Source organism: Rhincodon typus, chromosome 12 (assembly GCF_021869965.1).
Source record: "Rhincodon typus isolate 14 chromosome 12, sRhiTyp1.1, whole genome shotgun sequence".
NCBI classification, from domain to species: domain Eukaryota; kingdom Metazoa; phylum Chordata; class Chondrichthyes; order Orectolobiformes; family Rhincodontidae; genus Rhincodon; species Rhincodon typus.
This window is the reverse complement of record NC_063343.1, coordinates 59,034,720-59,048,139: the sequence shown is the minus strand read 5'-3', so window position 1 is coordinate 59,048,139 and position 13,420 is coordinate 59,034,720. Positions and strand designations below refer to the sequence as shown.

The 13,420-nt window shown below is 41.0% G+C and overlaps 1 protein-coding gene across 1 annotated transcript in view; it reads left to right on the top strand.

The window, feature by feature from the left end:
• Positions 1 to 1,964, top strand: part of LOC109917733 (NEDD4 family-interacting protein 1) — a 44,889-nt gene extending 42,925 nt beyond the window's left edge. Inside the window, exons 7-8 of the mRNA XM_048603459.1 lie at positions 339 to 450; positions 1,294 to 1,964. Of these exons, the coding sequence (XP_048459416.1) occupies positions 339 to 442 (104 nt within the window). The 3' untranslated portion in view covers positions 443 to 450; positions 1,294 to 1,964. The remainder of the gene's footprint in view (positions 1 to 338; positions 451 to 1,293) is intronic.
• The last annotated feature ends 11,456 nt before the right edge of the window (positions 1,965 to 13,420 follow it).

The window sequence follows — 13,420 nt, the reverse complement described above, 5'->3', positions numbered from 1 at the left end:
TTCGAGTGTGAATCCAGACTTATTGGTACAACTAAGTTTATATTTCTCTTCACATAGCAATTTGCCAATCTTACTTCCACAATTACTATTCTAGAATTTGTGGGACAAAATTATTGAATGAAGGACTTTGTTACCTGAATGGTTCCAAGTTGGTAAGAACCGCACCTAATGTTTCAAAAAGCATGTGTGATATAAGATTGTGTTATTAATAGTGCACCAGTTGAACATAGATATCAGCTGAATGAGAACAGTGTATTCTTGTAAATCATGCAAAAGGAATCATGATGCAACTGCTTCCAGAATTTTTTTGTCTGATATTTTTGCTCATTGTCCTGCAGGATTTCTGCTGTTTCTGCGAGGATTCATTAATTATGCAAAGGTTCGGAAAATGCCAGACAATTTTGCCACTCTGCCAAGGACTAGGGTCCTTTTCATCTACTGAGAAATAAGGTTGGTCACTGTTTCAGATTCACCAACAACCTTGCATTACAAATTGCTGCTTTTTGGGGAACAAGGTCTCAGGAAACCATATCTGTTTGATTTGAACATCACGTGGCACTATTTTAACCTGGGGCAGAGGATGAAAAAAAGCTTTCTGTCTGCGTACTAACCTGGTGAATTGAATTCCCAGTTTGAACAAAGCACGAAGCAGGAGTTCAAACTTTTTTTAAAAGCCCTTTAATGTAAAGGAACCTGGTTATTTCCTAAACCATACTAAGGTTCAAATTAGATGTTAAACACTCCAACGTGGCCAAACAATTCATTTCCGTAAATGACTTCTACATGTATATTTTTATTTACAGAGTTGAAACTTAAGATACTTTTAGATGTTTTTATTCTGAGACCCTTCAGTTCCTCCAGGGAGGGGTGGGTGGGAAACTGGTGGAAGAGTGCAATTTGCTGCATGCTTTAAGCACCAAATTCACCATTTCAGCAGGATAAAAATGTGCTTTGGATGTGTTACTCGGCAGCAATAAGCAGACGGTGTTGATTTTCTCATTTTAGCAGCACTATTCTGCTGTTTGTCATTGAAATCAAATGAAAGGAGGAAGAATGCTGCCAGCTTTAAGATGAAAGGTTCCAATATCATGTGATCGGACGGGATTAGAATACAGAATTCATCTTTTCAGTGTTGTGTTCTTCACTATCTTTTATTTATATAGTATTGGATACTTCCATGTCTGACTATAGCTCTGTAATTCTCTTGCTGCTTTTTCTCTCCCTGTTCTGACTGAAAATAGAATGGATCTCATTATAGTTCATAATGTCTTTTTTTTTTCTTTCTCTCTACAGATGGTTTCCTGGAGAGTGATTTCCTGCATCTGTAGATTGAACAACTCGTTCACTAGCAACTGACACCTGCAGGAAGCGGACCTCAACTGGGACACAAAAAAAAGTTGGGCTGGGTGGGGGGTTGGGGGGGCGCGGCTGGTTAAATTACTGCATCAGAAAAGGACAACAAGGACAGTGTTTCGTATCTGTTTTTAGATGTACAATTTTAATAGTGAATGCTGAAAACTTGTAATCATTATACTGTTTTAGTGGCTACTGTTGAAGTGCTATCGCAAAACTGGTCTGTGATGTACTAACAATGCCTTACTCATTTGTAGTCATTACCTAGCATGCACTTTGCCCTGATAACCAATAGAGGGCACAATTGCTTTTCTTTTTCCTTGGGCTTTATCATCAGTGAATTTTAAGAAGACAACATAGTGTAGAAATGATGCTGGTCATGATATATGTTTAAGATAATTATACTCCTTGGAGGCTAGGATCTCTGTTAAGTGGTGAGATGATGTGTTATCATTTGCAGAACCACTCTTCTGCATTTTGAGAACAGACTAATGCACTTTTTGTGCTTTCTGCCAAGAGTTATTGGACTGTACTTTCTGGTTTTATTATGTTCTATGGTATATGACTGTAAATAGATCAGAACATCTAATAAATGTAAATTCTATAACAGCCTTCTGAATCAGTGCTTGTTCAGTGAAAAGTGCAACACTTTGACATACTAACTCCTATCCTTTCATAGCTTGAGCATTAATTATTTCTTACTTCTCTTCCTCCTGATGTGATTTCATGCCACTGTTTATTTTAACAGAATCTCTAAACCGATGGCCTTGGCAAGTGCTAGCAAATTTCACTTGTACTATAGCTGACTGTGTGAAACTCTGTTGAATAGTATGGACAGCTGAGAGCAGCAGTTTGCTTTCCGGTGTGTATGGCGTGTGCACTGTGTCAATAGGGAGTGCTAGAAGTGGTTACTATCTCAAATGGGGAAAAAAAGTAGTCAGCAGATTCTACTCCTGATTATTATCCAGTGCCACATATTTGAATGTTCACATATGGATCTCTGGTGAGGATCGATCTTGGCAGTAATAGGTTGGATAGATTGCCAACACTCTTATCAAGTTTTACACAGGAAGATTTGGTATTTGGACAAAATACTGGAAAAGGGCCAGTGTAAACTAAATCAGATATTGAATCAGACTGAAGGAATATAATTTGCCAAAAATCTATAGTTGCACTAAATCTCCAAGGATTCAGGGTTTTAACTTTAAACAAAGAAGCTGTAAATTGTCTTTCACCCTTGATTTATCCTATTCATTGTTTTCTGTTATGTCTTATGATGAATGTAATGTTTAAAAATACCAATTGTTTAAAGTTGAGGGTGATAATTGGAAAGCACTTTGTGTTGATCATTGATCTCCTATAGGACCCTCTTGGCTTCTTAACTGATTAGAATGATGGCTTGTGGATATCATCGTGTTATCTGTCAAGGTGAACTCCATAAACAAAAAAAACAAGCAGATAGTCCCCTTGGAGGCAAAAGGTATACTATTTATTAGAGTTAAAATAGCCTTTTCACCCTGACCCAAAATAATAACTTTCACTTTTAATAATATGTCTGTTAACCCCTGCAAGAGCTTTAATCGTCATGGAGGGTAAGGTTTTATTTGTGTACTTTTAACAGTAAGGCAGTGGCTTTAGGGCAAACAGAGGCTTAATTATTGAGATGATTTAAATGCTTTATGATATGGCAACACTTAAAACAGATGACCAGTTTTTAAAATCCAACTAAAAGAGATTCCCCACTTGTCTCGGGGTGCAATGCACTTCCTTACTGATGTGGAACATCAAATCTGTTTAACCCCATTTATCCAAGATCTGATCCAGGAAGAAGTTAGTTCCTACTCAAGTAGGAGTCTGTTGTTATAGATAAACCAATTTATTATTTTAAAACAATGACAATCGAGTATGTTGTTTAACTGGATCAGGTTGTTTTGCAATGTTCAGTTCAACAACATACTTGCTGTCTTAGGTCCTTTGGTTACTAAAGGTACCACAGTAGTGGTGGTAGCACATCACCTGCTGAGTTGCTACCTTCAGAGGTACAGCACCGTTTAGGCAACCACAAAAGGAACTAGAGTGCATTTCAATGTCATGGTGCCACTGCTGGTGTATTCAAGAGGTAAACTGCCTGGAAGGAAATCTCAAATTCTGTAGCATTATATAATGTAGGTGCCGTTTTGTCTCCTTGTTGGTTCTAACCCTGCTCTTGGGTTACTAGCATTGATTAATTGTAAATAACATTGTAACAGAAGCAACAACACGAAAGAAAACCTCAACTGTTGGAGCTAAGAAGTTTTTATTCCCATGCATACTAGCCTGCACTACAAAACCAGCTATGTGTTGGAATGGTCTCAATGCTGCTTTCATTGCTGTATAAACTTGGTTGTATAAATGGAGGTTTTTGTTCTCTGGCTATGTCTCTATGCAGCAGTGGTCTCATGTTTTATTCCATAGCCCAGGAATTTAAAAAAGCAATTTGTGCTTATCTGGATAGCAGGGGAGAGTCGTAGAGTTATAGGAGAGGTCTATGTTATCAATACCATGTAAACAGCTTTTACTGCTGTTGAGAAAGGTTTTACTTAAGTGAGATTGAGTGATGAAAGGCACAAAATGCCCTTGTTGAATAAGGGCAGCTTCTGTGGAAAGCAAAAAAGCTTTCTTGAAAGTTTATGCAGTCTCTGGGGCTTCAAAATACCCAGTTACCATTATGAGAAAAGAAAATAGGAATGAGACTAAAGATAATTATTTGCCCTGAATGCCAAAATGAGAATAGACTCGTTGTGCTAAGAGAGGGGACAAATTTCCAATGTGTTCATGTGCACTAATTTGAACTACAACATCAGCAGCAGTCACAGCCTGAATATATTGATGGGTGACACCATGTTAACGAGTCCTGGTTGCAAGATTCAGAAAATTGTTTCAGTGAATGAACATCTAATCCAAAAGGATTTGTAGTATTTAGCAAAATATACTGGCTCCCTTGTCTAATCATTTCCCATTGACTACTCCCCTGACCAATCTTTTGACAGCAAATCAGAAGACAAGTTTACCAGGAAGCTGATCCAAACCAGCTTGGAATTAAACTGTTGCTGACCTCTGTGGCAATGACTTGATTTTTCTTATCCTTATTGTCAGTTCCTTTAGCGGTCTTGCACTCATCTATCCACTAATCTTTCTAGCCATGCAACCCTTCAAGATCCCTGCATTTCAGTTCTTGTCCCCTTTGTTCCCTGTGTTTAGAAACAGGAGTAGGCTGATTTACCATTGAGTGTTCATAGCTGTTCTGTGACCTAATAAACCCACATTTATGCTGTATCCCTGTATAATGAAATGTGTCAGTCTCTAATTTTGAAATAATAATTGATCTATCATCTCTTGTCAGTTGTGAAGAAATTTCTAAACTTCTACCAACTTCAGTGTGTACAGATGTTCCCTAATTTCATTTCTGAAATGTCTGGCCCTAATTCTTAGACGGTGTTGTCTAGTTCTAGACTCCCTAAACCACGTAGATAGGGCAAATAGAAACTATTTGTTCTGCTTAATATATTGAACACTCTGATCAAATGACCTTCTAAGTTCTGATGAATACTACCCTAGAGTTTTATTGCTTTAACATTGCTGGTCATGTCTTCAGCTGCCAAGACCTCAAACTGGAATTTCCTCCCTAATCCCCACTGCCCCTCTACATTTGTTTTTAGAATCTACCTCATTCACCAAGATTGTCACCTGTTCTACTGTCAGCATTTTGTAAATGTTTTTTTTTGTTGGTAATCTTCCTATGAAGAATGTTGTAGTGTTTTTCTATGATAAAGGTGCAAAGTTTTCAGTCTTGACGTCATTATAGCTATGTTTATGTTCCTCTTATTTTAATCCAGAATTGCTGTGGACTGTTAATTGTGTGCTGTGGAATGGATTATGGTTTGATTGGCCATGAAAATGGAGAATGAATTACTTTTTTAATTTTCGTGCAGGATGTAGGTAGCACTGGTGTCTGTTGCCTGACAACTGATTGAAATAGTCTAGAGAGTTGTTGAGAGCCAATCACATTGCTGTGTATCTGGAGTCACACATAGGCCAGAGCAGGTAAGGACAGCAGATTTTCTTAAGAATGTAAGTGAACCCAGGTGGGTTCTCAACAATCGATGCATGTTTTCCATCAGGATGGTTTTTAATTTTTAAAATTTAACCAATCTGTTCAAAGATGTTATTACACACATCTGGAATAGGTGGGACTTGAACCCATGCCTCCTGGTCCAGGGGTAGGGACACTACCACTGCACCACAAGATGGCCCCCTCAGAACAGCTTTGAATTCCAGATGTTTTCATTGAATTCAGATTTCACCATCTGCCATGATGGGATTCAAACCCATGTCCCCAGAACATTAGTATCTCCAGATCACTAGTCCACTGATTTTACCACTGTGCCACTGTTTCCTTTTCTGTTTGGCACCTCTGTTGGACAACTAGAGGAACAGCCAAACAGAAGCTTGGGAAATAATCTTGTTGGTGTATACCAATAAACAAAGCACCAGTTACTTTGGAAGGGACTTTAAATAGAATCTAAATATACTTAGTCTATGAGCACACAAACCCACACACCACCTTGGATACATGCATCAGAAACTTTATTTAATGTGGTTCACAAGAAATGAATTTCTGGCTGAATGCCTGGACATGAAATGAAAGTTCCACTCCTCCTCTATCACCACTACACTGACCACCAACACCACCACCCCCACAACCCAAAACCATTGCATGGTTCTTCAAATCTGACCGGTCAGTGACAGCCATACAAAGCAGGGAGCTTCCGCGTTTAATCTCTAGTTTTTAGCTAGTTTGTAGTTCTAAGCCAAAGATGTGAAATGAACACTGATCTGGAAATAGAACTACATCTCTACTCACCTGTGAGCTTTGGAGAGACAGGTTTCACGGTGATATCATCAGGCCCACACCTCCCTCCCCAGTGAGAAAATGACATTTACATGTTAAGACTCATCTCCTCGGAGAGACAAAGTGCAAGAACGTGATGCTTTCAGGAAATTGGTGGAGTGAATTGTTCCCTTGTGTAAACCAATACATTAATGGCCTGCATCAGACTGTAATCTGTTCTAAATCATGGAAATTGTAGCATATTAAACCCATGCTATAGCGCTTAAATTGAATTTTAATCCCCCTAGTAAACATAGTTAATCCAGGCATACCATGCCTCAGTGCATCTCTCAGGAATATTATGCCATAAAGACAAGAGTTAATATTATTGCATTAGTGAACTATATTCTCAAGTCTCTGACAGAAGGAATTGCATTATATCTAGTTCCCCAATGTATTGTAGAGTTCAGCAATCAAGTCGCTAATCCCTAGAGAGTTGGAAGACATTGGGCGGAATCTTGCATTATTTTAGGTAAGTGCAAGTTGTGTCAAGTTTTCTAAAGGTTTTTCTTAACCACCATGGCTTGGTGGGATTTATTGCCAGATCTTACCAAACTCACTTCATTTACCACCTACCTGCCCTTATGGTATTCCTGTCATCCAATTCTAGCTCCAACTTACCAGACACTCTTCCCAGAACAACTTGCCATTCACCAGATATCCCAGAATTAACTGGAATCCCTGGCACTAATGCCATCTTTAAAAGTACACTTTGCACCTTGATAGACAACCTGGAGCTGCCCTATATGGCTCCTGACATTTGCCTCAGACAATGGGAAATTGGCGTCTTGCTTTGTGTGCAAGGATCTGGAAATCCTGCTGTACCATGTGATACACAGGCAGGATGTTCTCTTCCCCGAGTACAAGCCTTGAAGACCATGATAACAGACCACGTCAGCTTGGTCTGAGGTTGCCATCAGGGCCAGTATCTAGAGGAATGCCCAAGCACTGTAGGGAGAAGGTCAATGACCTTCTACGCTTGGCTAGTGTAGTCTCACCATCTTCTCTCCAACACCTTACACACTCTTACTGCTACTGTGCCCATCTCCCACCTAGGCCCATGCTGTACCATCCTCGCACCGTTCTGCACCATGCCTGTAACATTTTCCAATTCATTGTCACCCACCCCAACCCTGACGGCACTAACCCTGCATGCCCTTTGTGCTGCTGACTCACTTCCTCTGGACGCCTCTCTACCCGATTCATAAGTAACAGCTGTGCCATCCACTTTCATCTCCCATAACACCAACCTCTCTCATTGAAGGAGGAAAACAGCCCACAATAGGGCTGAAAGTGTCAATACAGGTGTTGGACTACCTGACATTTGCCTCGTTAACCCCTATGTGGAGAGCATTTTGACTCTAATTGCCCTGAGGAGCTGACTGACCGTATCCAAGCCCCCTGGAATGGTATCAGAAAGGCTGCTTTTGACGTACTATGCTGGAAGTCCTGAACAAAGACTTTCTGCCTTGATGTGAATGAGGACTGTTGATAACAATGATGAGGTTCTTGGCTTTATGTATGTGCTAAAATGCAAGACAAGACAGAAGTAATGTGAACCTGGTATCTTTGGCTGAAGGGGCAAAGATCAAAACAGGCAAAGCAAGGAAGGTACGCTGTGAACATCTAGGGCAGTTCATAGTGGGTGAGTGTTATGACAGTAAGCGAACAGGCTGGGGATGTAGCCTGGTCCAGTCCATGAGCTGGATGCAGGTCCATGAGTGGACATGGTTTTGCAGCATTATTACAATGAGAGTTGCCAGAGCAGCCCAAGGTTCAGCATTGAAGTACAAAGTGGCCTGTGGATGTGTCACGAAAGTTCAGAGAAGCTGGCACATGTCAGATACCAATGTCTGTGGATGAGTGGCATGTTGGCTGGTGCCCATGGAATGTGCTCTGAGATGCCTCAGTGGGTAGTAGAGGCAGGAAACCTCATAACGTTTAGAAAAGTAAATGGATGAGCACTTGAAATGTGATAACATTCAAGGCTATGGGCCAAGCACTGGAAAGTGGGATTCGTGAACATAGATCTGCTTACACTTGGGGCTGAAGGACCTCTTCTGTATTGTATGACTGTTAGTGCCAGCTGCCCAAGATGGAGCTTGTTTGGAGTAAGAGGCAGACTGAAGTCACCAGGTACCTGCTCTGACCTCCATGTTGCGAATTCTCAATGCCTAGCTTCTTTGGCACTTCTGGTAAGATGAGAAGCTGAATATTGATGAGGCAAATTGTAGCATTAATAATGTGTTTAACAAGTAATAATCCTCCTTCTCTCTGCAGCCTAGTCAGAAACTTGCGTCATTTGAACTCTTGCTTCATTTGAACTCTTGCTTCATAAGAAACTTGCTCGTCAAAAGCATTAAGGATGAAACAAGATGCAATGAGATGGGTCTCACCAGAATTCTCATCCAATTTTGCCACAAATCTCAGCAGAGACCACATTGTTCAGACTCCTATAATCTAGGGATACAGGTACACAGTCCCTTGAAAGTTGCATCACAGGTAAACAGAATGGTAAAGGAGGCATTTGACAGGCTTGCCTTCTATACTCAATGGTCTGAGCAATGGAGTTGGGACATATGACCATTTTGGAGTACTGTTTTCAGTTCTGGCTGCCCTGACATAGGAAGAATATTAAATTGGAAGAAGGGTGCAGAAAAGATTTACAAGGAGGTTACCAGGATTGGAAGGTTTAAGTTATAAGGAGAGGCTGGATAGGCTGAGACATCTTTCACTGAAACATAAGAGTTTGAGTGGTGAACTCATAGAGATATATAAAATCATGAGGGGCATAGATAAGGTGAATAGTAAAGGTCTTTTCGCTAGGATAGGATAGTTCCTAAAAGGGACCTGAGGAACAACTTTTTCACACAGGGTGGTTCATATGTGGAATGAGCTGCCAAAGGAAGTGGTAGATGCAGGTACAGTTACACCATTTTAAAAAAAAACATACAGGTACATGGAAAGGAAAGGCTTACAGGTATGTAGGCCAAAAGCAAGAAAGTGGGACTATTTTAGCTAGGAAACCTGGTTGGCATAGATGGGTTGGATTGAAGGGTCTGTTTTCATGCTGTATGACTTTATAATCTACCTTTGTGCCTGATCCTTGCTTTGCCCTAAATTAGTTGTTAATCGCTGAAATATGGGTTTTCTGGCCATTTGTGTGTTCATCTCCAGATAATGATTGGGGAAAAACTGCAGGCTGGGTTTTTCTCGCTCTGACCTGCAGCCCAATACATCAGAGCCCAATAACTAGAGCCCAGGGCTGTATGGGAACCAAAACAACTGTGGATGCTGTAAATCAGGAAGAAAAACAGAAGTTGTTGGAAAGGTTTAGCAGGTCTGGCAGCATTGGTGGAGATCAGAGTTAACGTTTCTGAGGAAGGGCCAATCAACCCAAAACGTTAACTCTGAGTTCTCTTCACAGATGCTGCCAGACCTGCTGAGCTTTCCCAGCAACTTCTGTTTTTGTTCTAGAGCTGTATGGTACTGGCAGTGCATGGGTTAGAGGTCTGGGGGCTTTGGCTAGGAACCACACCATAGCCTGTGATTTCTGTCTCTGCTCTTGGTAACTGTGCAGTGACTGCTCCTTGCGAGGAATAACTGGTTGAAGTTCCATCCTAGTTTATACATGAAGATGGACCAATGGGTCACAAATGGAACATGGGACTGATCGTCCAGGGCAGCAGGATTGGAAGCCGTATGTCACATCAACTGAACTCATGCTAAAAGATCTGCCATTGGAAAGGATTAATGCAAATTTAGCAGTTACGTGTTGTGAAATTTCTAAGAACCCATTTAGCAATTTGACAGGGAAAAAATACCTCGCCCTGCGTGACAGAAAACCGATAACTCTTCTGAAATAAAAACTAAGTACTGGCAAAACTCCGCGGGTCTGGCAGCATCTGTACAGAGAGAAACACAGTTAATTTTAGACTCTTAAGTTTTCTGATGACATTTCGGTGAGTAAAATCCTGCTCCAATCTGGCACTGAGTTACAGCAAAGAGCTTGAATTTAGACTGTGCAATCTCGGGACATCCCAAAATGCTTTATGGTCAATAATGTCATTTCAAAGTGTGGTTACTGTTGTGAGCCAATTTGCCAATGACCCACACAAACCAAGGTGATAATCATCAGAACAATGGTCAGGGGGTATGGAGCCACATGTTGGCATAAACTAACAGCTTTATGCAGGAGGGAAGAAATAGGAAAGAGATTCTAATGCTATCAAAAGCTCTGGGATGAAAATAGAAAACGTTGGTAATAAACAGAAGGTCCTATCAGTGTCTGACAAGAGAAGGACAGTCAATTGTTTTAGGTGAGGGAGCATGCCTCAGAACTGAATCATTAAAACTGCCAGATTTTATGAGTTGGAGTAGGAAACATTAGTAGCTATTTACTACACCTCAAACACAAGACTAGCTGCTGTACAGGAAAACCTTAAGAACAGACTGACAGACAGACATTTTTTATCAGTGTTTAAGGAGGTGAACAAGCTGTAGTCCCAGGTGCATAATATGGATGGTGTGGCCGGGTGGTTTTAAAGAAACCTACTGTTCCCAGGACCCAGTTCACCTGCTCATTAAGCAATTTGTCTGCTTTCTTTCCTTTTCAGAAATTTGCTTGGCTGAGTGTAAGATGATATCTGGCACCTCTTCAGGGAAATGGTGGAAACCCACAGGAATTTCAGAGACAAGAGGGAGAATAATGGAAGGGGAAGGAGAATTTTGTGAATGAATGAAATCTTTATTGTAGGCCTGTGTTCTGAAAGTGCTGACATATGAAAGTTGAGAGTTAACCCTTTAATTGGCATAAACAGCGCACACAATAGAAAACAGAGACACATGTAATTTATCCCATTTAGTGAAAAAGCACACCATCCCTGAGCAGGAAGTACCTGTGTTTACAAATCTACCACTGATCAGATTTGACAGGATGCGTAGTGAGTGCTTGGACATTGGAAAAGTCAATTGAAATAGAAAAGGAGAATACTACATGCAGATCATTATTCTGTAAGAAAAGAGCATTAAAAATACCCAATGTAATGTTATGAGCCACTAAATATCCAACTTGCCTTTGAAATTGGAAAATAAAAACACATAATGCAACCTTTGAGGGCTACCTTGCTTCTTTTTCTTTATTTCCATCTTCAAGTTACGTAAAGCAATCTAATGGACTAAGGACTTAGTTTTAATAGAAAGGAAAGTTTTAAGATATCGCAGCCATTGTTCTATATTTTCCTGTTTTCCTCATAACTTCAAATTTTATTCTGTTCTGTGCTGTGGCTCATTCCTGGGCTATAGTTTGATAGCTGCCAATGCTTTCCAACCTTGCGTCCTCATGCTCTTTCTTCATGTCTGAGCCAAGACCCTTAGTTACAGCAATTTGTTTGACAAGGTTGGCATCATAGACATAGAGAGTCTTGTCCTCAAGCAATGTTCAAATGGTTTATTGAACTGATATCAGGTGCACAAAACTTGGTTTATTTTTCACTATTTGTGCTGTGTTCTCATGACTTTACTGCATCCTCCCTTCTTTTGGTGATGGAGTTTGAGAGGCTTGGAGGACCTGTTAAAATAAAGATGGAAATTTGCAGATAATACCCTATACACTAATGCCAAAAGGATGGATATTTATCCCAGTGGAAGGGGAAACAAACAATTCAACTGCTTTGCCCTGTCGTTGAACAACTTGAGAGTTTATTCCGTAACAGTGCTGAATTGAGTCTTGAAGATCGTATGAAATTGGGGTCTTTACAAAAGTGAATTTTCATAGTATTTACTGTGTGGCATGAAATCTTATTTAACTACTGTTACGGCTGTAAACAGCTTTGAATTTTGTACAAAATAAGGATAAAAGAAAGGTCACAAGAATCTCCAGGATCACGAAGATTACAATGCTCCATTGAACTGACATCAAAGATTTAGCTGGTGTCATATGTACCTTATTATCAATACAGTGTTTGGGAAAATAAAGAGTTTTGTTCTCAGAAAGAATGACAAACAACATTCCGATGAAGGCTGAACAAGGGGACAATGGTCATCTGATTTCTTGAGTAGCTGCCCCATGGTCTTTGGCCAAAAGGGTTCACACAAACAGGGCTACTTGCATATAAAACAGCATAAGCAGCAAATGATAGATAGAGCTAAGTGATCCCATAACCAACAGATCAGATCAAAGCTCTGCAGCCCTGTCACATCTAGTTGTGAATGGTGGTGGACAAGTAAACAACTCACTGGAGGAGAAGGCTCCACAAATACCACATCTCCAATGATGGAAGAGCCCAACATATCTTTGCAAAACATTAGGCTGAAGATTTCTCAACAATCTTCAGGCAGAAGTGCCGAATGGATGATCCACCTTGGTCACCTCCAGTGATCCCCAACATCACAGATGCCAGCCTTTGGCCAATTCATTTAGTCCATGTGATATCAAGAAATGATGGAAGGCACTGCATACTGCAAAGGCTATGGGTCCTGACAACATTCTGGCAATTATACTGATGACTTGTGCTCCAGAAATTGCCGCTGCCCCAGCCAAGCTGATCCAGTACAACATTGGCATCTACCCAACAATGTGAAAAATTGCCCAGGTATGTACTGTACACAAAAAGCAGGACAAATCCAGCCCGGCCAATTACTGCCTCATCAGTCTACTCTCGATCATCAGTAAAGTGATGGAAGATGTCATCAACAGTGCACCTGCTCAGCAATAACCTGCTCAGTTATACCCAGAGATAGTAGGAACTGCAGATGCTGGAGAATCCGAGACAACAAGGTGCAGGGCTGGATGAACACAGCAGGCCAAGCAGCATCATAGGAGCAGAAAGGCTGACGTTTCGGGCCTAGACCCTTCATCAGAAAAGGGGGAGGGGAAGGGGGTTCTGAAATAAATAGGGAGAGAGTGGGAGGCGGATAGAAGATGGATAGAGGAGAGGATAGGTGGAGAGGAGACAGACAGGTCAAAGAGGATGGAGTGTAGGTGGGGAGTTAGGGAGGGGATAGGTCAGTCCAGGGAGGATGGACAGGTCAAGGGGGCGGGATGAGGTTAGTTAGTAGGAGATGGGGGTGCGGCTTGAGGTGGGAGGAGGGGATAGGTGGGAGGAAGAACAGGTTAGGGAGGCGGGGACGAGCTGG